This window comes from Anticarsia gemmatalis, chromosome 21 (assembly GCF_050436995.1).
Source record: "Anticarsia gemmatalis isolate Benzon Research Colony breed Stoneville strain chromosome 21, ilAntGemm2 primary, whole genome shotgun sequence".
NCBI classification, from domain to species: domain Eukaryota; kingdom Metazoa; phylum Arthropoda; class Insecta; order Lepidoptera; family Erebidae; genus Anticarsia; species Anticarsia gemmatalis.
The window spans coordinates 2,994,752-3,022,357 of record NC_134765.1 but is presented as its reverse complement, the minus strand read 5'-3'; the positions used below and the strand labels follow the sequence as shown (position 1 = coordinate 3,022,357).

Below are 27,606 nucleotides of genomic sequence, written 5' to 3'. Positions count from 1 at the left end.
CGAAACTTGTTCTATAGCATTCCTTTCATGACTGAGGTTCGAACGTTTTAAAGCAAAAGCACTATGTCAAAGTTCGATCTTTAGGCATCTCTTGGGCACCAGTACATTATAATATACACAGCTATTCTGTGTCTTGTGTCACTATGTAAAAGTGATAAAATCTAAGCTTTTGAGGGAGGCTTGAACTCCAATAGAATTTTGTGAAAAAAAGAATCAAGTGGTTAATTATTAAACCTGGAATGATAGTGAAATGAAACAAGTATTTCAGTTACAACATTTTTATTTTATTTTATTATTTTATGACCACAATGCTTACAGCTATGGCTTACCTACTTAATAATGTTGTTTAAATACATAGCTTAGACTCGTATCGCCAAAATTGTTTCTATTAAACAACGCTATAAGTAACAGCCAAGTTATTATCTAATTCCGATAACATACATTCTGGTGTGTTTTAATTTTTACCTTACAGTGAATGTTACTGGGGTCGCCATTTTTGAAACACAAATTAAAAAGATGATTGTTATCACTAGTAGGCATTTTTATATAAATAGTAAAATCCACAGTTTCTTCAAAATATGTTCCTGATATGATGACACAAAAATGTCTGCTATAATTTCTCCGCGATATTAGAAAAAGTTAAAACTTTGCAATGAAAATAAATTCTGATATTTTATGATATAATTTTGATGACTACATACAGAATATAATATGAAGTGTAAATAGAAAATTTCGCTTTATAATTTCTAGTTGTGTTTCAAAAAAGGGACGCTATACTTACAAATCTAGGTTCTCCCCTAGTGAGACTGTCAACAATAACGAAGTGCAGCTTACGAACATGTATTAAACATCGGTCTCCGTACATGATATGAAGATGACCTATGTGTACGGTAAACCGATTTTAATAATATAATGTTTTACTTTTCTCGCACGTTATATTTCATCCTATAATATGTAGTACTGGCCAATGTTCCAATACTATTATTCTATATCGTTTTGCCACTATTACACTTGGTCGTTATACACAATATCGTTGCAATTGTGCATAGATTGAATACGGCAAACGCGGCGGCTCAGTGCAGTCTGACGTGATTATAAAATGCGATTACAGATAGAAAACATCACATGCTCTCCGACCAAATGCAATCGTGCCGTGATTAATATGATTAATTTAACTAATAGGTGGCTATTATTTGAAACATCTAATTACCTAGTGTGAATTTTTACAATTTCTAACTACAAAGCTGTTTTTACATACATTAATACACACACAGTAAAAAGATATTTAATGCATTATTTGTTGTAGTAATACAGGATAGATTATATATTTTTAAAAATATTGGCCAGTTACGATTATACTTTATGTAAAAACGCAAGATAGCACAAGTCCTTATTATACTCTAATTTAATGTTACTTAAACAAACAACATTCGAATAAGTACAAATTTTCGTTTCAAAGATCACGGTTATAGATTACAGCTATAAAAGCGTTTAAAACATATTAAGTAAATAATTCACTAAACCGCTGTAGTGCTAACATGGGCCCAATACACGCTATGCTATCAAAATGGTACATTATACTTTGCATTTAACATGGAACTTTGAATACAGAAATCAGCCCAAAGGAAAGTCCATTTCACAAATGGACTGATGTATTCATAAAATGTAAATATCTATTCATTATAACACCTATAAAGTGGTTAGGATAAGCAGATAAACATATTTGTATAGGTAGATAGTAGATATTATCAAAGATCAACAATTTGAAATTAGAAAAAGTACAAAAAAGAAACGACCAAAAAATAAATTTTCAAGAAATTTGGTCCGAATGGAAAAAAATACCATCATTTATAAACAGCCTATTTTCGAAAAGGTAAGAAATATTCATGATATTACTGTATTTTTTGACAAGTCTTATCTAATAGCAAATATTAATTTCTGTGGTAAAATTTATAACAAAGAAAGATCATCTAAAAATACTATATTTCGTTACACAGAGCATTTTGTTTGTGATATAAAAGAAATCATGTCTTAAGACGCGTGATTTCAAGATTTACAAAAGTATTAATAGGATAAAATAGTTTGATATTTAGGAGGCAAAACATCGGATATATTTTGGTGATATTTATCCAGAGGATAATTTAACAACACTAATCTCTAGAGGAAAACAAAAAAGTTGTTTCAAAGTTCTTTTGTTGATGTTGAGTCGGTGGATGCGGATGTTAACTCACCTGAAAATATCACAAAAACATGTCATTTAGGGATTATTCTAAGTACATTTTCAATGATTCTGAAATACTTTTTAAGGACTCTATAATCTGTTCAAGTTCTATAGACTTTTCTTCTAGAAAGGTAGAAATCTTTACGATACTAAATTGATTTAGGATGGCAGCTACCTAAATCGGGCATATCACAAAATTAATTTATTACAATAAATCACTACTACAATATTTTTACCTGTTTTATTCCTACCTCGGTCATAATCCTCCAAACAGATGGTTTACAGACCTAGAAAACATCAAAACAGTATTATTATCTTCATCAAATTACAAAGATTTTCGCATCACGAGACGAAATCACAAAACGAACCATTTATTCATTATAAATGTTGTTAGTGCATTTATGAATAACAATTTTAATAAAATGGACAACACATTATTACAAAATATATATTTTTATTGTGTTAGTATATTGTGATATGATTGTTAAGTAAGTGTTGTCATGCAAACTGATTTTCAGTTTCAAATAACAGTTTCTGAAACGGTTTTGTTATAGTTAGTAATAGTCGGTGTAAGGTAGTCCCGTTTCTATAAAACTTTATTTTCTCAAGAGAATAGTTTTATTATGTGTCAATCCTAGTTTTTCTCGGATTTTATAGCGGTTTTTATTTTATATAGGCACCGTAAAATCACTGGTTACAGACATTGTTCAAAGCATTGGAAGCACCTATGAGCAACAACATTTTAAAGCCTTCCCTTTATACATGGTTTCGTAAGCATGTTCCCAACCCCACAATGTAAAAGATTATACAGGTTTTATTTGTAAAACAAAAGTTGTTCTCAAAATCCGTGTATTGTTTAACATGTCTATCAGTACGTTTTTATTATAAGCAAGAACTAAATCGGGGGTAACCTGGGTCAAGCATCGCATTCTTGGACAAAAGTATAATAACTTTTATATCAAGCAATTTAAAGGATCTAGTTACTAGTTTTCATTAACTTTTCGCATAGTATGTTTTAAAATACATATAGGTATATAATTAAAGAGCATCCCAGACACAAGAGTAAACATATTTGCAAAATAAAGCTGAATTTCACACTAAAATCACTATTCACATCAGCAAAATTAAAAAAAGACGGAGTGAATTTAAATTTTCAATAGGCATCCTATAATATTGCACTGATTGTAAGACTCCTAAATCCGATTTTTAAATACTGGCAACCTTGTTTTAATTGTGTTGTCTATGACCAAAAAGTCCCGTTGTTTGTATTGATGAGTTATGGTCATGTGTGTGTGCAATAATGATTTAAAACAATGTAGTAGCTGTGTAAAATATCACTGATGTGAACGTAAAATTAGTATGAGCTAGAAGACGTTCGAAACGCATGAAACATTCTTCGATAGAGACAGATATACGAAGTGACTATAGAACAGAAAAAGCCAACACTTATCATCAACAACGACAAACGATACTGTCGGCCCACTTACCAAAATAGGCTTAGTTTAACGTAATAAAATTAACAACATACTGTATATACTAGTATTCATTAACATTATAACAAGTAACTTCTAAATTAAACTTCGGTTACCGAAACTTGTTCACACAAAGTTGGCTGAAAATGTGGAAAAAATAATGGTATGATTAGTCTAAGAACTTAATATGTGTAACAAAAGAGACCTTAATAATGTGTATGTAGAATTATTGAACGAAATTGATTGTCAATTTCGAGACATTAAAGGTAATGTCAGTATATATTTATTCTTCTTTTGCTGAGTAAAATTAAAAAAATCGTTGTGAGTTTGTCATTTTTTGCAATCAATTTCGCGCCATCTTAGTTTGTGTTGTAAATAATTTTACTCACCGATGATTAGAGCCAGAATGATGATGCCAATAACAGCTGCAATTATCATCATCTGCAATATATGACAATGTTAATATTTAACGCCTTAGTACAGACAGACTTTACTTCCAATAAGATTAAAATTTGTATCGACTTATGGATCAAACAATTCCCCGGTGTAGAAAAAGATTGTAGGTATGTTTTTGTCGTATGTTACCTTTAGATTTTGCAGCCAGAATTTGCTTTTCAGTTTGCCGGCCTGCTGTTCAAACTGTGAGGCTCCCTGTTGGAGTGCATCTGTAAAAGAAAATATAATATAAAATACATATTTTTTAAAGATAAGAAATCCCCAAGAGTTTCCAATATTACTGAACTTATTATTCTGTTCTAGCTCCTCAATCATTCATCAGAAATAGGTAATCTACTTTTAGATTCCGAAACATGTCACCCAGATTTAAATTTAACTTTAACCTTTGTCTCAGTAGCGCCATCTGGGTTGTACTTTTCAGGTTCCTATTTCTACCGGTTCTAGTCATGTTATTGTTATTGATTAATAATTATTTCTTCAAAGAATGTAAACAAACAATTATCTTCCATTACGCATTGGCATTTGAAGCCATAGCAATGACTGACTAAACAATCGATATTCCTGTTTACGATGTCACATTTAAGTCACTTTTCATTTGTTAGGCACCTATGTTATTGGCTAAAAATACGGATTTATATTGATTCTAAAACATGAGTATAAAAAATAATGTTAATTTGAAAGAAATGCCTATTAAAGCTAAAATTTACTACTGCCGCCTTTCTACATTTAGCTGCTAGATATTTGCCATATTATTAGTCTCTCTTTAATAACTGCATTATGTTTTGTATATCCTACACTTTTATCAATATGTATTAAAAGGAGTAATGAAATCCAAGTAATATATACGGCACCCCCTGAATGGGCACAAAGGTGTCCCTCAACGACTTAAAAGCCGTAACAGTTTTGTTAGGTGTGTCCAACCATTAAGTGGCAGCGCTGCGTCTCAAAAAAGGCTCACAATTTGGCGTGAAAACTACCCTCCACCTCCAGACTTTGTCCCCCCGGCCGAGGAACTCCCACCAGGACACAATATGCCGTGGTCAACCTGGAAATCCCTCAATAGGCTACGAACCCGGGTAGGCCGCAGCAAGGAGAACATGGCCAGGTGGGGTTTCCTCGACATGTCAAATATTTCTTGTAGATGTGGAGCCACAGAGGACATGGCCCACATGTTGTCATGCCCGGAGTGCCCTGACTCTTGCTCATACCAGGACCTTATGAGCTGTACAGAAAACGCTATACACGTAGCTGAATACTGGGCTGGCAGTGTATAGCAAGACAGAAAGTGTTATACACTATTTTAAATTAATATTATAATTTGTTTGCCATCGACACGCTAAGAAGAAGAAGAAGTAATATATTATTATGTTCGATAGGACCAGAAGCTCCAATTCTCAATTATTATGCAGACATATTGTATTTAACTGCTCACCTGCTCTGTCATCAAGTTCTGATAACTTTTGATCGCGCTCCAACACCTTCTCAACGTTTGTCTTCATTATATCCACCACCTGAAACATTGTTTAATATATAAATTCACCTGTATAGGTATTAATAAAAATTGTGCTGTTCCTAGTTGTTTATTGTAATCCTGAAAGATTTTGCGCCCCTAATGAAGTATTCAACGCATTATCTTTCTCTCTCCACCTGGCTATTTGTAAAATATAGGTATATCTTTCAAATAATTTAAATATTACTTAACAATTTGTTTTTCCAGCAATATGATCTCAATCGTTTTGATTTAGGTACATCCTTTCTATGACTATAAAATCATCTCAAAAAGTTGATTTCGATCAGAAACTTTCTCAAATCATACATAATATTCTGAACTACACACAATTGCCATTAACAATCTTATCCTTATCCAAAAGTTATTAAGTTAGTTGTTCAAAGACTAAATTCCTAACCTACATTCCTTCAGCTTACATATTCGCAATCACACGTAATGGGAATAGAGATAGGATATCAGCAAACCCTTTCTCAATTTCAAGAGTCATTTCTCGCAGAGTATGACGTCAGCGAGGCCTCGCGCGTAACGTAGTGACGTCACAGGCTGTACTTGATAGATCGTTCAAATAGCTCCGCGAACTATGGGAAGTTTAATCTAAGAATATGAGATGCTGAGTATTGCTGAGACGTCGTTATGGAGTCTTAGAAGATAGTTAATATTATAATAGAAAGAGGCGAATTTGAATTGTATTATTTTGTTACATCCAGAGTTTGACATATAAGTCAGATGACCAAGGGTCTTAGGATTTTATTGTTATAGGAAGTTTTAGCAAAGTGCTAATAAATATGATATTAAGATTAGTCCAACAAAAAAGTCTCTGTTGAGTCGCTAAATTGGGAAAACGCATTATTTCGAAGTGAAAACTATAGTTATCAAAAGGGTATCATTTCAGTTCTAAGAATGTTGGAGCAAAAGAAGATGCTAAATTACAAAGGTAATGAAAATTGTGATATAAATGTAAACCAATAGACTACTAAAACAGAGTACATTGAACTAAGGAAAAATAGACAATAATCATAACAAAACAGGAAAAAGGACAACAAAAACAAATAAACAAACACCTTCCCGTTTTATCAAAATGTTGACAACTTAATATCATTACACACATTTCTTTTACCTTTATTTAAGGAAGAAGGAAATTCTAAGCAATAAAAATACACGCGTGTTTGTATTTTATCCCTCTGGAGGTACTATTTACTATTACATTAGAACCTTTTAACGATCATTTCGTGTTTGGTCAGTGCCTTCAGTTTCACCGCATTTTCGTTAATGTCAATAGAAAATAGTTCGGACGTTTAATTTCCTGGTTGTAACGTACAACACATTCTGACGTGAACGTTTTGGTAGCTAATTAGTTTTGTGAAAGTGTAATATGGATTAAACATGTTATTATTTTTGGAAAAAAGTAAAACGTAAAAGCCTTAGGTAAGTACCTACGTTTTAATGCTTCCTAAAAACTTACAGGAATTACTTTTTAGTTACGAACACAATATGTACAAAATTCAGACTTCTTGTACAGTTGTCTTATTTTATAAATATTTGACCTTGCGTTGTATACAACGTAAGGTATTTTCTTTTAAATCAATCTTTTATGTCCAGATATTGGCATTAAAATTATCATATCTTTTAATTTCCTATAATGCTTCAAATACTTTGCACGAAGTTACGAAATAAAGAATATTGTTCAATTTATAAGTAGCTATAATTCGCAGTTATGCAACTTTATCATCAAGCATTCATCTCATACGTTTCACAGTAGAAATACAATTATAAGCTTCTCGGCAGTAATCAGCATACGTCTAACTTCTCTACGAACGTGGTTAAAGTGTTACAAATTAATTTATCTCAGAACACCGCAATATGCCAGTCTTGAATAAGTCATAGTTCTGTTTCACATTAAACTGAGTTGGAGAAATGCATTGAATTGTCATTGTTAATGTTACTATATTATGAATTTTAGGGAATTAGTAGAGCTTTTATGATGTTTAGAAAGTAGATTCTGTAATTTCGTAGTAGCCATACTTACTTTTTATTTCTATTTTATAGACTCTTCAGACTTATATCATCTATTTAATTTTTAAATATTTTAAACTGTAGACATCTCTATACAATAAAATATTATCTAACGGAAGTCTATCTCCCAACGAGAAAAATCCTGTTAACCATTTTCTCATTACTTCATTCAATAAAGATTGTTTACAATCAAACGGTAAAGTTCAATACATAAAGCTTAAAGTTACGGCTTGCGAGAGAAAGTAAAGTTCACGACAAATAAAAAGTAACATTACAAAACTAAATGTCACTATAACAAGACGAAATTGAAAAGCACTTGTTAGAAATTTATTAGCAATACATTTTTAAACGCAAGGAACAGTTGGTTGGGTTTAATTGTATATTAAATATTTAGGCAAGCGCCGTCGTACAGATAAAACCTTCTTAGTTATTCTCTGAGGAGTTTCATAAATTACTTCTATTGAAAGACATTACAAGGAAGATACGATACTCTCATTCTTTATTTATGTTTAACCTACAAAATTATTGTTCCGTGACACCAAAGCTGCCTCCCTGGCGCAGGGGTTTAGGTCGCCCCCGGTTCTATTGCGTCGGGTTCGATTCCCACACAGAACAATTTATTGGTACTATCCACAATGGGCTGATTGTACTATGTGTCCGTTGTTTGTAAAAGTCTCCGCGACACAAAAGCAAATCTTAGTGCGGGGTTGCCTTTTTAAAAGCTGAAATTTTAAGGGTCAGAACACCATTGGATGGGACTCCAATGCAGTCAATGGAATAATTATAGAATAAACTATCGTCTACGGTGTCTCCTATTTTTGTCGTTATTTTCATTGAAATAGAGTGTTAATTTTAGATTTTTAAACTATAGATCACGACGGTAAATAAATAGTCTTATACCAATAGATCGTAACATCTCAAAAAATTATAAGTGCTAATAATTACCTCATCGACTTGCGCCTGCGTCTGCTGCAAGCGACGCTGAGCGGCGATCTGTTGCGGCGTCTTGGGCCCGCCCACGGGCATGTCTCCATCGCCGCCCGGCGCCAGTCCACCTTCCGACGCCCTGGACAACAAACACTACAGTTAATTTATACACCATAGAAATAAATTAATGAGGAAGATTGCTCTGTAAGTCATTAACGGACAAAGAACGAGAGTAAATGTTTAAATGAAGTAAAATATGATGCTCCCATTCCTCTACTAAAGTTTTAGATTAAGATAATGGGATAGTGTCAAGAGTTATTGAAGCTGAGTGCTCAGTCGTTAGCGGCTTTTAATTGTGTCTCTATACACGATCGAATGATTGTTATGTAATTATTTTATATTTGTCAATTCAAATATGCAAATGTGTCGATCGACCAGCTACTGTATCGCGACAGTATCTATGCTCCGTTGCAACTACATCGATACTTAAAGCCGCTGTGTACAAACGATGTAACTGTTTTATATTCTACACTTACGTTTCCTCTGGAATCTTATAAGTAGTTCGTATAATTTTAATCCTAGTTCTTCTGCTACTATGATTATACAATCCTGAATGAGTCACACCAGCACATCAAAATATGACTATTAAACATACTGTATTTAATTTGTGTACTTATGCTGATAATAATAGTTTTTGTTTTATCAAAATCGGGTCAAAATTATCGAAGTTACAGCGTTATAAAGTTTCACTGCTTTTTTAAATTTGCGTTGCTTCGCGCGCTATGCGCTGACGTCACGTCGTGACAGACACGCTTGTTCGACTGCAGGTGATGCGGAGTTTTGATTTGAAAAGTGATTTGCATTTAATATTTAAAGAGTCTGTGTATGTGTATGTGTTATAAATTTAATCATCGTGTTTTTTGTAAAATAAGCCTCCACTAAGATATCCTCGATCTCGATCGCCACGCACACAATCATCAACTAGACCCAGGTAAAGAAAGTTGAACTCGTATACTACTAATAATATTTTTGTGTGTAGTTAACAATAAAATTGAAAGTTTGTTACAACTGGCATTACAAATAATGAGTGTTACGTACCTACCAAGTGTAAATTTGGAAAACATAGTTTTAAAATAATATTATAAAAAAAAATTGTCACCCCTGCCTCTGACTTTACTATGAATCTACTCTGTAGGTAGTCTTATATGATTAGGTGGTAATGAGAACTTTTAATTAAACTAACATTTTAATTTTGATATTATAAGATTTAATAAACATGGGTTCTTTTTTCAATACAAAAAACCAACGCCAACTCAACCGCCGCGCTCGGCTCGCCGCCGCCTGTGAGGTCATTGAACTGCTCATTAAATAGTATCAACTGTTTAGTAGAAGTTCATTGCTAGGTAGGTATGAACATGATATAGGATCTTGATCTTGAGGAAGTGTTCAAAAGGCAATAAACTTCTATTTAACATTTGCGCTTGACAGTATCTGAACCGGGCTTTAAGTTTTAGATTAGGTGTCTTTTGCAAAAATATAAAACAGTTTACATGGTACAGAAAAAAACAATTTTTGGGGTGTTTTTTCACTGGAGTTAGTACACATAGGAACAATACAATATTTTCTAACCATTTTGTTTGTCCACTATAAGCAATACAAATTATTTAAAGCGAAACCGCGAGAGCGCAACGAGCCTATGTAGGTATCGACAAGTACTGACGAAATAGCAGTGTAGCGAGATGACGTCACACGTCCGTGCGGCCGCTTCGCCGGAGTTTAGCGCGAAGACCATACTTTGACGTTTAATATCTCGGTCATTTTTGAAGATACGAAAAAAATAAAAACAGATTTTTTATCCTTGAAGTACCTAGTTTTTAAATATGCTCATAACAAAAATCATTGGTGTGACTCATTCATATTAACACAACACGTTCATATATTTCGGTACAACGGATGAGACTAACTCAGGAACTGATAAACTGTTCATAATATTGTTTAAAAACATAGCATTTGCGTGATTAGATAAGATGACTAAAGGGCACCGTGGTGGAGCGACAATTGCATAGATAACGTGGATTAGCGTGGTTAAGCTATGATGCTGAGGTCATGTTCTAGATGGGTTGCCGCTAGTTACGTGCCTACTTCTCCGTATCTCAAAGATCTGGATATGGAAGCTTTGATGAACATCGATGACAGTTGTTCTGTGTGAGTAGCCTCAAATATAATGCAAGAAGCGCGCAGGTTAGAAGCACGGTTGTAAAAACCTATTTCAGTATGTCAAATGGGTTCATATAACCAAGCTTTTAATTTCATGCCAGTATGTACTTAACAGTACATTAGACATGTTTAATTATTAGAACATTAGTTAGTCCTTTAGGATGTTTGAACAGTATGTAAGAGGCAAAAAACAAATTTAAACCAAATGAAACACGCTAATCTTAAACCAAGCTTAATTTCGAAAATATTGAAGAAGATAAAGCTATAAGCCAAATATAGTTCAATTAAAATCTAACTAAGGCAAGGGAATATGACCTGAGGACAGAAATATCACGCAAATAGGTTAATACAGAGTACATAATGTACAAAGTTAAAACAAACTCACTGTCTGCTTTATATAGGGTGTTCCAGTTAAGATAGTGACGTAGGTAACTTCATCTTGCCTATTTATAGTTTATAGGTCGGTACTATAACCGATATCCTTAATTAACTATGGAAATTGATAGTAAGAATGTTATTACAAAGCTTTAGCTTTATGTATGTCTTAAGGTTCAGTTTAGTGTTGTGTATAATTATAACTAATTAATGCTATTAATAAAGTAACAGGTTAATTTTATTATATTTTGTTTAGCTGTAATCTGTATTAAGTAACTTAGAAAGACCATCTTCATATCATCATCAATCGTTCTATGCGCTTTTATGATTTTAATCTTCCGGCATATAATCAGAATAGTTTCGGTTGCTACGCCAAGAAAGCGTAGAATAAATAGATACCAAGAAATTGCTCAGCTACCAGATAAACTAAATAATGCTACCAAAACCCTGAAACATGCCCTGAGTTAGCTTGGACCTACATGGTCAAAAAAATAATGATATGCGAAGATGTTGAAAGATAGCCAATAACTACTAATGAAAGTATAGAGAAGCGAATGAGACTCACCACTCTACCAACATAGTTGAAAGAAACGGGAATATAGTAGGAATACCAGGATTAACCACACCGATCATTAATTTGACACTAATGACATAAGTCAGTTCACATTAACACGCATAAGTCTTGAAGTTAAACGCAAAGGAGTTTGTTTAAAGTGCAATATATTCTAACTCCTTTAATATTTTCCTTCATAATTAAGTACCTAAATTATCTACTTTTACCTAATATATAATAAAACGTAGTTAAGGGAGCTGTTAGTTATCTAAAAATCGGAAAACGTATTTTCCTATAGGGTAACAGAATTACGAATGCCTATAACTAAACTTGCCCATACTTTTCTATATGGAGATAAATGGTATTTAAAATTTTTACACTCATGAAAATCTGAACAGATTGGCTATAGTCGTGACCCTTATACTTCAGTGTTAAATTAAACCTTGGCCAAGGCCTTCAAAAGCCCTAAATAATTAAACCGAAGGTTAACAGCCCGAAAGAAATGTACCAGGTACTTCCAAACTTTTGAACCTTTCGCAGAAGTATTTCCCCAATTTCCTGTCTATCAACACAAGTACTTGATTGGGAACGTGAACCTGACAGATTCGAGCAATCGAAGGTATTGACGGAAGCGGGAGTGAGGTCATTAACCCCGCCTGAAGCCTGCGGTGGAAGGACTACTCAAATTAAGCGCCAATACGTGGATACGATCGCTTCCAAATAGGGTTGGGCGTTTTAAAAGGCGTTCTAAATATTGATTAAGTTTTGATAGCGTTTTATATCTGTGGGCGGTTTCGTTGTAAGTTGCTGGTAAGATAAATCAGTCTTTTTAAAAGTTTACTACTAATAAAAGGACTTGTGTTATGTTTTAAAACATCTTGTAGAAATAGCGGACGTAAGCAAGTACGTTTTAAAAATGATAGCGGTGACGGTGTTCGTAGAAATTATGTACTATCGAACAAACTGAATCATGACCCACCATGTGCTCATTTTCTAAAACACGTCTATATACGCGTAGATCGAAATTCGCTTGAACCTACGTTTCCTTGGTGATGAATTTGTTATCTGTCATTATTGCGACAAATATTTGTGCGTCAATACAGTAATGCTTTGCTACCGTTTTCAACAGGCTCCGTGGCGTAATAGGTTGATGTTACGACTGCGACGCGTCAGGAGTGGGTTCGATACCCACGCAGGACATGGTTTATTCGGCCATTATAGGAAATAATGTAACTATAAAAATTAAAATAATATAGGGTAACCAGCATAGTTATTACCCGGTTAAGGAATTGATACACAATAAAATTTTGGTTAATAGTAGCTTTTTTTAGTAAAACATTGACATAAACTCTATTAAAAACGCAACTTAAATATTCTTTCTAAAAGAACATCAGTCCTTTGTTTCATTAACTTTATACTTATTCAATATAAAACACTTAAAACCCAGAAATACTAGCGAATACTGTTAATTCAAATGTGTTATCCTTAACAAATATTGCAACAAACTTACTTTTTCTTTTCGAACTACACAACTGTCGCACAAACGTCGGACATGAGTTCTATAAATTAAAAATGTTACCAATATTCTAAAAGTGACATGTATCGCAATTTATTTGAACTGGTTACTTTAGAAATCACTGTATGATGGGCAATGACTATAGTGGTTACCCTAATCGTTTCACAGATTTCTAAATGACGTGCTATTTGATATTTGACACAAATAGGTTTTTTCGTAGTGAAAAGAGTTTAGACTACTTACATTCTAGATTCAAATTAAGAGTGATTTATCGAAAACGTATCTACGTACTGTAATAACAAAGGTCAAAGTTGACTGTAGTCGTAATACATCATAACACGTCGTATGCGTGTTTAAAATGTCCTAAGTGCAACTTTGACGATAAAGATGAAATTCTTACTGTTTTGACGGTGTCATGCGAATTATCGGCAAAATGGGTCATGATTCAGTTGGTTCGATAGTACGTCGTAGGTGTGCTCTACGATGTATTTTCTACGATTCTATGCCAATCTGCCACTGCAGAATGGCATACAAGGTGTAGATTAAAATGGTAATGCCTTTAAAAGGTCATTGAGGATAATATATGTACCTAGTTATAAAGTGATGTATGTGTGTAACTCTATGTTTCGATAGAGTTTAAAATGTTAGACATTCTAGAGGTTTAGTAAAAAAACACCGGTTCATTTTTGTATGATTAAAATTGAAGCAAAACAAACAACTATTCCTAAGTCTACTTAAAAAGGTTTCATTCCCACACAAAACGTACATCGTAGTTAAAACTCGAAACACTCGGATTGCGGTCATGACCCGTTCCCAAGCATGACACAAGTTTGCTACAGCCCTGTGTTTGATCTATTTCCACGAATTTATGCGGACTCAGTCGCCGGCGTATTTTATGTTACGATCGAGTAGTATGGTAATCGAGATGGTGAATAGTGCCTGAAATTTGTGGGCGGAGATCGTTGAAGAGTTTGTAGTTTGTGACGTGAATCAAACCCTGTTTTGGGGAGTACATTTAAGAGTTATCTTACTGCTTAGCATCCATTAAAAAATCGATTATGATTCAACTGATATAGATTATCGATTACTAGTTTTCTACCGATTCGGTTCAGTATGATGTTAATATGCACTGAGCATTCTTATTCCTATAATATAATTTTTATTAGGTACTATTTCATTTCATGGCCAAGGTTCGTCTGCTAGAATGAGGAAGGCATACACTTTGACCCAACCACGAGCAGATCGGAGATTCATTTCAAGACTGTTTTAAACCACTTCCATGTAAGCATTTTATTACAATCTTCAAGCAATATTGATATTCGATTCGTATTTTGTGTCGAGATTCCATTGTTTAATTGTCGATACCTGTCGAATGATAGGGGAAGATGCGTCAATGAACACTCATTGACACATCTTCCTACAAACCATATTAAATGAAATATGCTGAAAACACGTTCAGCGAAAAATTCTTTCAATTCAGTAATCGATAAAGGGGTACGTCACTTTAATGGTGTCAATGACAACTATATTATCGCCAGTATTCATCTTAATAAAAATCATTGCCTTTTAAAACTCAAGCTAGAATATAAACTCGAAAATATTTCAAAAAACATAACAAAGTCCTCCATTTGAATTCCAAGAACGTCGGTAAGAATAATAAAACCATAACATTCTTTGTGAAAAGAAATTGACCGAAAAATGGAAAATATATTTTTACCTTTTTCCCGTATTGAGCTTTTCTGTTCGTCCATTTAATAGGAAAGTCAATTATTTTAGTTTAAGCTTTTAGAAGGCAAATTCTTTTATAGTGAGACGAGGTTGAGCTCCAATAGAGGTATTAAAAAGCTTTTAAAAATTTAACACGGCAATATAAGATGAATATAGGAATGAGAAATGTTTAATAATCAGATTAGATTGTGCAAAAGATATAAGTCTTTCAAATCTCAATAGATAAATTGTGAAATTTGCGATTAATCTTAATAAAATTTATAAAGATCGTATCGTAGCAAGTGAAGTTTTTTGGTGTCTATCTATTTAAATTGAAAAATTACGAATTGTTCTATATTTTTAGCTACAATAAGTAGAAGAACTACAGGCTGTTGTTCCACTTAAAGCACTGGTATGCTAGCTGTAGCTGCATCCGGTAAGACTGGAAGCCGACTCCAACACAGTTGGAAGAATGACTACGCTGATGATGAAGTAGAGGAACTTGTAGGTACTATAATTTTTATACTTATAACGGGTACAAAAAATAGCTTTCAGACCTTCGCTTCGGTTTCATTCCATTTTTCTCAGATCCGTTCTAACGACACACATTCATAAATCATATACAGAATCATATATTTCAAACGTCACTTTACGAATATTAAAGTGCCTACAGTTATGTACGTACAATCGCATTCACTCATGTATTCCATTATTTATTCAGGCACATTTGTTTCAAATACATAAACATTCTGAACAACGTTGTAGTTGAAACAAAAGCTTATAAAACAATACACTTTACCGTGGTTAATTAAAATATGTTAATTATTCGTGCTTTCAAACCTATTTAAATAATTGTGTTATAATATTCGTTGACCTTCTCGTAACACGAAGAGAATTAAATCTCGATTCGTAATAAAGGTTGGATTTTTCTACACAAAATTAATATTGATAGAGTTCAGATTTTTAACTTTTATAACCAAAAATCTTATTTTCCAAACAGTTTTGCTTCGTTTGTTGGAGAAAAGGTAATCTCAATATTTTCGCCTACATGAAACAGCGTTTTAAATGTGAACGTATTTGACAGTAATTTATATTTTCCAGAAGAAAACTTCATTGATATTAGTGAAATCATAGACTCGGAATCCCAATTTCATTGACAAGAAATAAATGAACGAGATTTCTCTGATTCATCCAAAAGTGCGCAAAAGATTCGACAGACAATAGCTTGTTTAATATTTATGTAAACCCTTTTATTTGCTTACCACTGTTTACATGAACTTTGACATTTACCTACTCATATTTCAGTACTTTTACAAAGGTTAACCTGATTTTTTATTCTTTTCAATGATTGTCTGTCGAGTCGTTGTTTTTCGGCCCGACTTTGTCCGCATTAAATTTTTTCGGTTAGCCCCTTTTTTAAGCTACCTTTGTAACGAATTTCCTGAAAACGTGCTCAGTATTTTGTGCGTGAAAGACGAACATTAATTCAGTAGTGTTTGCGCGAAAGAGCATAAAACATACATACTAATAAACTCTTTCTAGTTATCATATTGGTAAAATATTTTAATACTTTTATAAAGGTTTAGTAGAATTACATTATTCTTATGATATTCCACGCGAAATTTCGCCAAAGTCGATAATATTTACGATATTTGTTCAGGTTGAATGAAGTACGGATGGTTCCAGATTTAATAGTTGATTTTCCGTGAACCCTTTTACCGTACCCTCGTGGAAGGATCGATGGCAGACCCTCGTAGCTAATCAAAAACGGGTGAAAAATTATACCTTTGTGTATATCAAATATATGCAAACATGTTGTGTTGTAGAGAGCTTAGAAACACATCAGACTGAATCTCTTATACAGTAACCGTTTTCAGAAGACTGTTTGTGCTTTTGTTTCATTATGGTTTATACATACATGCCGTATGCATGTTTAAAGTGCTCATAAGCATTACTGTTCAAACATGCAAAATACCTATAGTTTTATAATGTAAGGCAGAGACTATACTATTCACCAGTCAAAACGTCCAGAATCTCATACATTTTAATGGCTATCGGTTTGTCCTACTATTTTTATAAAAGTAATTGTCGAACTGAGCATTTAAAATGGGACAATCAAGCTTGAAGGGAAATATTTTAGATGGTTTAACGGTTATTAATCTAATACCACCCTTAAAAATCTACTACAAACGTAAATTCTGACCAAAAAAATGTATAACAAACGATATGAGAAACCAAAACCTTTCAAATCCGAAACGATATATCTTATTATACAAATCCTAATTGAGTTCTTCAAAGTGCTGAGTGCGATAAGGATTATAACCGTACCGTACAAGTGCGTGGAAATAACATCAAAGCGCTTTACAAAAGTATTCTTCATCTTGTATCAAAGAATACAAAGGATAATTTAATTCTCAGTAAATGAAATTTGTCGGCAAATTGGATACAATTCACGTTGTTTGTGTTATGATGTCGCTCATATTTGTTTTACCACTTTTTTATAAGCATTTGTTTATAAAGATGAAAAATAAAGTGAGTTTTAATATTCGGTTTTGACTATTAGGACAAGTGTTCTAGCTGGCCAAGCGTTTGTTGCATTTTAAAATACTTTGTTTCACTGGCTGATTAAGAAATTCGTTTTTAAATAGTGCAGGTTGTTAAAGAAGGTGTTGATTGAAGCTACATAGTGTGTATGCTTGCTTTATATATTTCTAAAAGTGTCTAATTTGCCATTGTCCGTAAGACTTACAAGACCAAGAAGAAAAGAGAAGATAGAAACAAAAGCTTAAGCTTGTTAAATTGAGCTAGACTTCCTCAAATTAACCAGAATATCGTTCCTGTAACTCAAAAGCGTAAACGTAAATATAACTCCATAGCTATTATAAAATAACTCTACTTTAATATAAAAAGAAGCCTCATCTCCTTCACTATCATAATAATATCAGCAGTAACACAATTTACTTCATAAAACTATCCTAGTTTCTTAATGGAAATTGTCCCGACGTTCCTCCGAGCAATAATGATAAAATGTTATCAGGAACTTAGTTCGCCGCTCTACAATCTTTTAAATCAGATTTTTATAACTTCTTTCATTAGTTGGAAAACTCTTGACTTGACGTTGTTATTCCTTGTTTTCTTATAAGTCGACGAACCGTAATCGCAATTTAATCGCACTTGTAGGGTTAACTTTGTTTTTTTACGGCTTGACGATTGTGAAGAAATATAGAATTTATTAAAACTTTTATTTATGTGAACCCAACAGAACATTATGCATAGAAAATACACATGCCGAAAACGTAATACATTTAATCGTTACACAAATGGCAGGAGAATTTATAAAATGCTTGCTCATGAAGATTCGATAGGTATTGTTAAATATGTAAAGCACATATAACACAACGTTTTATAAAGTACATAATACACGAACACACAAAGCTTCAAACAAATGAAATTTTCCAGAACCAATAATCGTTCTCAAATCCTCGTAACAAAATAACAATAAAAATATATGTTGCTATAACACAACGTCTTTCTTCGAACCAGACAGAATTTGATATCTTCAGACATAAAGGTATTTTATCAAGGAGCTTGTCGTTTACAAAGGGTTTAATTATTCCTTCAATTTACGAAATATTAAACAAGGTTATGAATAGGGAAGTTGAATTATTAATACAGGTACCCTTCTGGACTTGACATTGATTTTATTAAGGTCTTTAGTTAGTTAATGAAGGAACTATTTGTTTGTGTGTCTAAAACGGAAATAGTTTGTAATAATAGAATTTATGCAGAAATATTTGCGATACAATTTAATATTTAGGAGTCGGTCTAATATCTTTAAATAAGAGGTAAAGGTTTTTCAAGATTCGTATTTTGGACAAAATATTCTAGGCATTCTATGACGAGATGCTGAGTGAAATGAAACAAAAGAAGTTTGTAGAGATCCTAGCAAGTGGTATGCTTAGGCCACTTAGTCTACGCCTAATGTCACCTTCATGAGAACAGGACGTGATTCTATGTGTCTTTCATTTCATTCGTATAAAAAGAATCTAAGTCTTGTCAACTTCGTTCTTGTTAATTATATTACTAAAGAACAATAAAATAGACAAAAGACTACGCAAGTTTCACATACAATAACTTTTCTTTTACATTTTCATGGAATGTCCCCAACAATATGACGTCACTGTCCTCGTTTTTAAACTGCTAAATATCAAGCTAAAAGCCTAACAGCCTACGTTCGTGAATGTTTTAAGTTCGCTCTGTTTACGTCATCAACCCAGTTCCAATATTGAACACTTAAAACCGCGTTTCATGTTAGTTGGATCATCGTGTGCAGAGCTGAAAAGGCGTATATAGTCCCGTTTTAGATACGTTTTATGGTTTTATTCTAAAGAAGGTTGTTGGAATCGCGACGCATATATCTTTACACTAGCTGACCCACGCAACTTCGCTTGCGTTACATAAGCGTTAAAAATTTTCCCCGTTTTTGTAACATTTTTCACTGGTACTCTGTTCCTATTGGTAGTAGCGTGATGATATATAGCCTATAACCTTCCTCGATAAATGGACTATCTAACACTGAAAGAATTTTTCAAATCGGACCAGTAGTTCCTGAGATTAGCGCGTTCAAACAAACAAACAAACAAACAATCAAACAAACTCTTCAGCTTTATAATATTAGTATAGATAGTATAGATAATGCTTGTTGTCCAACGGATCTATGCATAGAATCATATTCATTAGATCTTAGCGAGCAATGCTGTTCATAAACTGGTTGACTTTATATTTCTATAAGAAACATTAGCAAGATTTTTCAGGCATACGTCCTAGGTTTCTTCGCAATTCCTTTCCCTGTTAGATCAAGTGGGGAATATTACAGATACATACTGGATTTACATTCATTTGATGTATGTACCTATGTCCTTTATGATTTATACTTATTTCCCACTTCTTATGTACAAAAAGAATAAATTCTACACTACTCATATTACGTTCTTACGTAAGTATAATTTCCCTGTATGCAATTCCGTTGCGCTTTCAACAAAAGAAAGGCTTATGCGTTCTCGTGTTAATTACAACTTAAGCCATTTTTCCACTGTGTAACATTTTCCACATGTCAACCAGTTTAACCCTGCAACCTTCGTGTTGTAAATGACACTATATGAGGCTATTAATAGTAATGCAATGATTAACTTGTCGAGCGTGACGATTGTATCGGGGAGATTCACGAACGACCATTTTAAAGGTGATATTTTTGTACCTATTTGTGTAAAGCTTACATGACTGTAAATATCATCTGCATTAAAAAAACAATAACAATTTAAGTCTTATGCAAGTTTAATTTAGACATCTTAAAGCGAAAGCCTTAAGATAGATTGCAGCACCGATTTGTTTTTGGAGCCATTCTGGAAATGGTTTTCCGTTCATCTTTATTAATAAATTCTTAAGCTTAGGAACTGTTGCCTTTGGTAATATTTTAGTTATTATTAGCTCAAAAATGTATATAACCTGGTAGCTAAGTGATAGTAACTAAGTAAAGGTAGTAAGCTAGTAGCCTGGTAGCTAAGTAAATTATCTACAAGAGCTGCTTATAAGTTTGAATGAAATCAGAACCTGTCTACGAATGGAACATTAATACGTTAATATCCAAGTCCCCAACTGGCCAGCATGGTGGACTCAAAGCCTAACCTCTCTCTCCTTCGGGAATCTCTTGCCCAGCAGTGGAACAGTAACAGGTATCGTATAAAACTTTAATCTTTCAATTTAAACAACTGTCAAAAATACTCCATATCACACAGGCTTCCGTTTTGTTAAATGAAAGTAACACAACACAGCTTACTTAAACCGTAGCGTGATCGTTTGTTAGTCATTCTGTTTGTCCAACGTCACTCGTAGGGATTACATTAATAGTCTGCTGGGTGATGTTTGTTTTCCATCAAATTTTACAAACACAAAGGTGCTCGTTATTTATGTTGGCGCTTTTGCTACCGGTGCTCAAAGCGATGCTTGGATATGTTCATAATGGTCTGTGTTCGTTATATTTTGATTATGATGCTTATTTTGGGTCATTATGGTCCGACTCTATACTTATGGTTTTTGTTCTTAAAGGGAGTCATTATGATAAAAACCTATATTTATGTTTTGTTCGGGGGGTTAAGATCTAGATAGGTCGTTTGATCTCTGATTTGATTTAAGTAAACCAATAAACTGATCTGTGAGTGATCTTCTAGTGTCCCTAGACCATTATCTATCAGAAACCATGAGACAGCTTTTGAAAAAAGTAAAGATCGAATCCGTGTTTTACAATCAACCAACTACGTGCGTGACGTAAACCTTTCAGGAACTTATAACCTTTAAATAAGCGAACTGCAAAATGAGAAATTAAGGAAGTGTTTCATTTATTAAAATAAATACAAAAAAAGAAGAATAATGGCCAGTAAAAGATACGTTTACGAGTACTAACTCTTATTTGATGTTTTATCACAAAGCATTTTATCTGAAATGGTAATTTTCAAAGGTTAAACCTATTTAGCTCATATTTCTTCTAGGAATAGTGTAACACATCCACTAATATGTCTAGTGGGTGTCAAGTGAACAGAATAATAGGCTATATCGAGGAGATCGATAGTATAATCCAATTACTAGACGTATTTATCGACTGTACTGCAATTCCACCTACACACCGACACCGGCGAGAGCATTTAGTACCTACTTGTATTCGTACTAATTAATGGTTAATTATTCACAAGTAGGCGAGTGCTTGAGACCTGTAATAGTATTTAGTAAAAATTGAAATGGCTATCAAATTTTTGTAGATCATCAGTTCCTATACTTAATTTTTGGGTAGATTTTTTGGTTGAGAAAAAGAAACAGCGCAAACTGGATAGAGAAAACCGTTTAATGAAGGCTGATTTTGTTATACTTGCGTTACTATTAGTAAAGTTGAAAATTGTGATTATAAGCAATGATACCTTTATTAATTTATTTTTTTTGATTATGTCAAGATTTTCAATATGTATACTGAGAATAATTAACATTTGTACTGTGTTGGTGAAAACGAATACTAACCAATAATTAATTGGTTAGTGAGGCGCCCATACCCAGTTGCGCTCACCGATTGGTAAACGATCTGTGGGTTAAGCAATCCTCGGCGCGGTCATTCCATAGATGGATGACCGCATAGTGGTATTTGAGATGGGCGTCTCCGTGCTTCGGAGGGCACGTAAAAAGTCGGTCCCGGCTGTTGTCTTCTAAGATAACAGTCGTTAAGTCATGTCAAAGGCCTCTCGGGCGACTTGAACAACTTTGACACTAGGTTGACCACTAACCATACGACGAACGAACGAATTGGTTAGTATGCGTTTATTTTAACCCAGTTTCATAATCAACTCTTGCACAGAAGACTACTTTAATGTCTATACAATATCGAACAAATATTGGAATTTTCCGTGTTTTCAATTAAGTACAAATCTCAGATCCCATTTCGTTGAAAGCTGTTGAGCTTCGGATTTACCGCTGGGTCAAGGAGCTTGTTAGTACAAACTCTTTCGTTCTGTAAAATTACTCAAATATCTTTGTAAAACAGAATTGATTTTAATTCATCTTTTTTATTTGATTTCAATTATTGTGAACATATTTTTCAATGAGAGTAATAAAGAATTTTCGGTCTATATTTAACTGAAGAGCCACATGATGTTACATTGGCTTATTAATATTTCATAGTTAGCTACAGCGTCAACGACTAAACATTATTGTTTTTTTATTCTAAGTCACCTACATTGATATGTTAATTATTAAAAGCAAAAAAAATATCTACTTATCATCATTTTCAATAACATAAAACTGTAGAATTGCCTTTCTCAGGAACTAATTAGAATGTATGTTTTGCAGCCCTGAACCTCTATTGTTCTTGAAGATAATATTGTACCTGCATTACATAGTTACATAACAAAACAATGTGCCAACTTTGGCGACCACTGCCTTGTTTCCGAATGAAACTTTTACATCATTTTGTTTGCTGTCCTCTCTTGTTTGTATTTAATTAATAATTCGTTAGCCTTTGAGAATGAAGGCTTGGCAAAGTGAACAATGTTGAGGTTTTGTGTTCCACAAGTGTTGGTCCGGAGGATGGGATTAATTGTATTAGTGACAGGCTTTAGAGTGTTTGATCAAATCAGGGACCGAGTTACTCTTGTTATCAATTTGTTGATTTAATTATGTCTTAACCATTTTACAAACTGTGGTTTGATTAAGTAGAGTGATATTGAAGCAATTTTTGGAGAAAAATAATTTCTTATTGACCAAAAATAAGCCAAATTGCATGAATGACTTACATATATTTTAAAAGTCAGCAACGTAGATTAGTTATACCATGGTCCTATTCCCTCACTCATTCTAGTGCCTATCAGTTGAACATAAATATTACTGGAATTAAAATATATTATCTACTACCGAATTGATAACACGTGATTCTGGTTGTTATCCTGGATATTTTATGAACAGGTAAACGGATTAACTTGGTCGTAAATGAACTGATGTTATATTTAATGGACCCTTTGGACTATGATATAGTATTATAAAGTCGATGATATTACACTATATTACACGGCATTCAATATTGGTAAATGAAAAAAGTATACTAGTTACTATTATGTTCAAAGTAAGTTGTTGATAATTATTGAGACTCCTATGCGAATAGATTAATGGAAAGAAACTGAAGAAAAGCTATCTGCTTCTGTATTTTTTTAAGAAAATATAAAGAAGACAACGTCCGGTTATATTTTGAGTCTTTTGTGACTAAAAATTATATCAAAAATAACTTTTCAAAAAGCCTTTTTTTCCCTAGTTCTTACCAATACAAATCTTAAGTTTTTGGTCTTAAATACAAAACATACCTAAGTGTAAATATTTTGTGACAAATATATAACATTATTTATATTTGTTTTGCTGTAAGTACATTACTTTGAATTTAATATGTCGCAGACGTACTCATGTTGTGTGTCATGTTTGACGTCATATAAAATTCATGGGGTAAACTTATGAGTTCACACGTTATAATGTCGTTTTGAAAGGTGACATAATGTAATAGCTTAGTCATTATTTAGTGGATCGTGTATTTTTAACATAATTGAAGCTGATATATCAAGTTTGGAAGTAGTGTTAAGTTCAAGTCCAATAAACTGTCTGTTTTGATACTTATTTAATAACTAACTAGTAACCTTTAAAAATTGAATATGTACTGAAGTAGCTAAAGTTGGAATGACGCTGTAGAAACTAATAAATAGAATATTGTTTAGAAGTTTTCAGTACAATAAGTAATATGTCCTAATATATTTCTACCTACATTTTTCGAAGTCTATATTGCTGAAATATTTGCAATAAATATCAATTTGGAATACATAACCCAGATGACGTCATATCAACAAAGTCGTAAGATATCTCAGATTCCACCCGACACTCCAACAAGCACTTCAGATATTCAATTACTAACTCACGCTTACAAAATATTTATATGATACAAATATCTTTCATTCGCTATACATACATAATACATAACATCGCGCCTGTTATATACAAATATGTAGAGTATTGTAGAGGTGTATGAGATATTGAATTTTATCTTTAAATATTTTGAAATGTAACCATAAAGGAATCAAATTAAACCCAAAAAAGCACACCTTACTAAAAAAAAATTACCCTTCCTAGAGTTGGGGATTTTTTTTAAATTTTTGGGAGGAGACCCTTGCCCATCAGTGCAGCAGTAATAGAAAACTTACAGTAAAAAAATGCATATACTATCTTTAGCATATACTGTGCATTGATGTATTAATTTCTACTTACATCTGAATAAAATAAAACCTTTGATGACCAAATACTAATATTAATTTACTATCAATTAACATAAAAGCCGTCTTTCCCAGTAATGTGTAGAACTCAGACATTTTGAGGGCAATGGCCGACATGTCATCGAGTCAATACTCGCTGGATACAATTAGATTCGCGACGACTCGACCACCCTTGTAAAAAGGGTTAATATAATACCTATTAGTGTATAGTTAGACCCGAATATTAGCAGTAGAAAACGAAGGGACGAAAGGTCACGAATATCAAATGAAATTTTGTGGCTACGTTTTTGTACGTTTTTTATGTATATTGTGTTATAAGTGTATTTAAACAAGCTGTATTTTAAATAGATCAGTTTGAAATCAATATTTTTTGACATAGATTTTGAAAAAACAATACCCACCCCCGTATAACTAAATAAGATTCAGACTTTCAAACATAGAACATTATAAAGTTAACTTATTGTAAGTTTTGTTTCAGTTTGATACTCTCTATAATTATAATTAACTAGCTGACCCGCGCAACTTCGCTTGCGTCCAATAAGAGAGAATGGGTGAATTTTTCCCCGTTTTTGGAACATTAATTACTGGTACTCTGCTCCTTTTGGTCTTAGCGTGATGATATATACCCTATGTCCTTTCTCGGGTATCAAAGTATCTTCATACCAAATTTCATGCAAATTGGTTCAGTAGTTTAGGCGTGATTGAGTAGCAGACAGACAGACAGACAGAGTTAATTTCGCATTTATAATATTAGTATGGATATTTAATATTAAATATTGGTGCCTTGATAGTATTTTCATTAGTTACAACAATATACCAACACGCTATTTCTCCCAAACGGTATATTTGTTTGTTGTTTATTATAACATTCTTTACTTTTATGTCATAGCTATTCCTTAAATAAATGATTATACAGAAACCATTAACCATTTACCCATAATAATTGAATAACTAACTCAAATAGGTCAGCGATAAACTAAAGCGTCAATTCAAAGCTTACTAAATGGCCAAACTATAGATGTACCACCATTATTCGTGTACAGATAAAATCTACGTCGATACAGCCCGCATGGTCTTTGGCCTGGTTCGTGCTGTGAAAATTTAATGTATTGTGCAGCCCGGCAGCCAATCAACGACGAGTATTGCCTGCTTTCTGATCAATTTATAATTTACAGAGGTTTTTTGAGCTGACTGTACTTAGGAATTTGTTTTGAAGTTAATAAGGGTTGATTTGTGTCAAATTATTTATTTTGAATATTTTTTTTACATTTTTACATACATACATAGGTACAATGTGAGAATCAAGAAACTGTAAGGATTTATTTTTTCGCTACCAGATAGTTAGAGTTTTGTTTCCATGGCATAATTATTTTATATTATTCGACAAATGAGAATAATATATTATGGAATAATAAATAAATTTATTATAATCGTTTAAAATATTCCTTATATTTAAATAAAAATTGAAAATATTTTATCTTCTGGATAAGCACTGGACAGCCTGACTGACACAATAATAAACAGATAATGTGTGAAAAGTTCTTACAAAATATGCCCGATAAGTTGCAGTTTATGGTAAATCCAGTTAACAATTAAACGCTAATTGTCTACTAGAAAAATAGTTTAAGTAACCAATAACAAAACAAATGTATGTGGTTTATTTTGCAAGAGATAACAAATACCGAAAATTTTTATTGTGTTATGTCATCATCCCCTCACAATAAAGAAGGACTTAAAGACAGTACATTGTTGTATTGGATTATAGACCTTATTGTTTCGACAATAAAGTATTGATTGTAAAAATACGTGAACGATAGTTTTTCATACAACTTGACATTTGAAACCTTGTCCTTCATACTAATCTTTCAGTGCGTTTCAGAACATTTTGTTCACGAACAAAGCCATTGAATTCTGATCCTTAAGCTCAAAGCATTAAGATATAATTTTAATAGAATTTTATTGTAATACGCTTTAACTTTTTAAAAGGCGTGTATGATTTATTTGAGTCATACTATTGTTTGACTGACGTTTAATTTAGTATTTTCTTCAAGAACCTTATCAATAATGACTTTATTTGAAGTAGTAATAATGTTATCTATCAGAAACTTTATCGCATGCCTTTAGCATTCTACAAATATACACAAAACAATATATAAATTGATTATAATATAGATGAAGATTATTAAAAGCGATTCGCATTGTGCGTAACTTGAATATGGGTATCGTGGAAGCCGCTCAATCCATAGCCATACAACTACATAAGTATCCATAAAACACTGAAGCGTCGGTCGAATAATTCACTAAATAACTAATACTGTTACACTTTAAATATATTGTCTTTGTAGAGTCAATTTGTAAAAGAAAATAAACTTACATTGTTCTCTTCTGTTTGTCTTCTGTGGAGTCCTCGGAGCAGTCAGGCAGGAGCCCGCTTATTGATCTATCCGCACTTGTATCTTATCACCAAACGTTACAGTCATTCACCAGTTTTATCGCATCCAACTGTGTTACTTCACTGCCCGACACCAAATGAATGTAATTTATGAATGGAAAGCTCTCACTAGATTTTCCTACAAGTATATCGGGCAGTGTCTATTTTTAGTCACACCTTTTACAGACGAAAACCCTTAAATCTACGTATATTTCCCTCCCCTGAACACACACAGTGATTTGACGTACGAACTAGTGTAAAAAGACGCCCAAACTGTGATGTAAAATGTGGATTTTTTCAGAAAATATAGACAGAAAGTGGAAAACCTTCCGCGACAAGGTTTTCCGATTTGTATGGAAGAGGGCG

The 27,606-nt window shown here is 33.0% G+C and overlaps 1 protein-coding gene across 4 annotated transcripts; it reads right to left on the bottom strand.

Moving 5' to 3' along the window:
* Positions 1 to 262: 262 nt before the first annotated feature.
* Positions 263 to 27,606, bottom strand: LOC142982174 (neuronal synaptobrevin-like). 4 transcript variants are annotated; one of them, XR_012959974.1, is made up of 8 exons: positions 27,184 to 27,606; positions 8,618 to 8,738; positions 5,582 to 5,660; positions 4,279 to 4,358; positions 4,083 to 4,134; positions 3,709 to 3,833; positions 2,458 to 2,508; positions 263 to 2,231 (listed from the first exon to the last, which is right to left on the bottom strand). XR_012959974.1 is itself a non-coding variant. In XM_076128562.1 (7 exons), coding segments are annotated over exons 1-6 (342 nt in total). In that variant the 5' UTR covers positions 27,186 to 27,605; the 3' UTR covers positions 263 to 2,231; positions 2,458 to 2,500. The 4 variants fall into 4 exon arrangements, 2 of the variants coding, with proteins under 2 accessions (XP_075984677.1, XP_075984676.1); XR_012959973.1 differs by having other exon boundaries at positions 2,473 to 2,508; XM_076128562.1 differs by lacking the exon at positions 3,709 to 3,833 and having other exon boundaries at positions 27,184 to 27,605.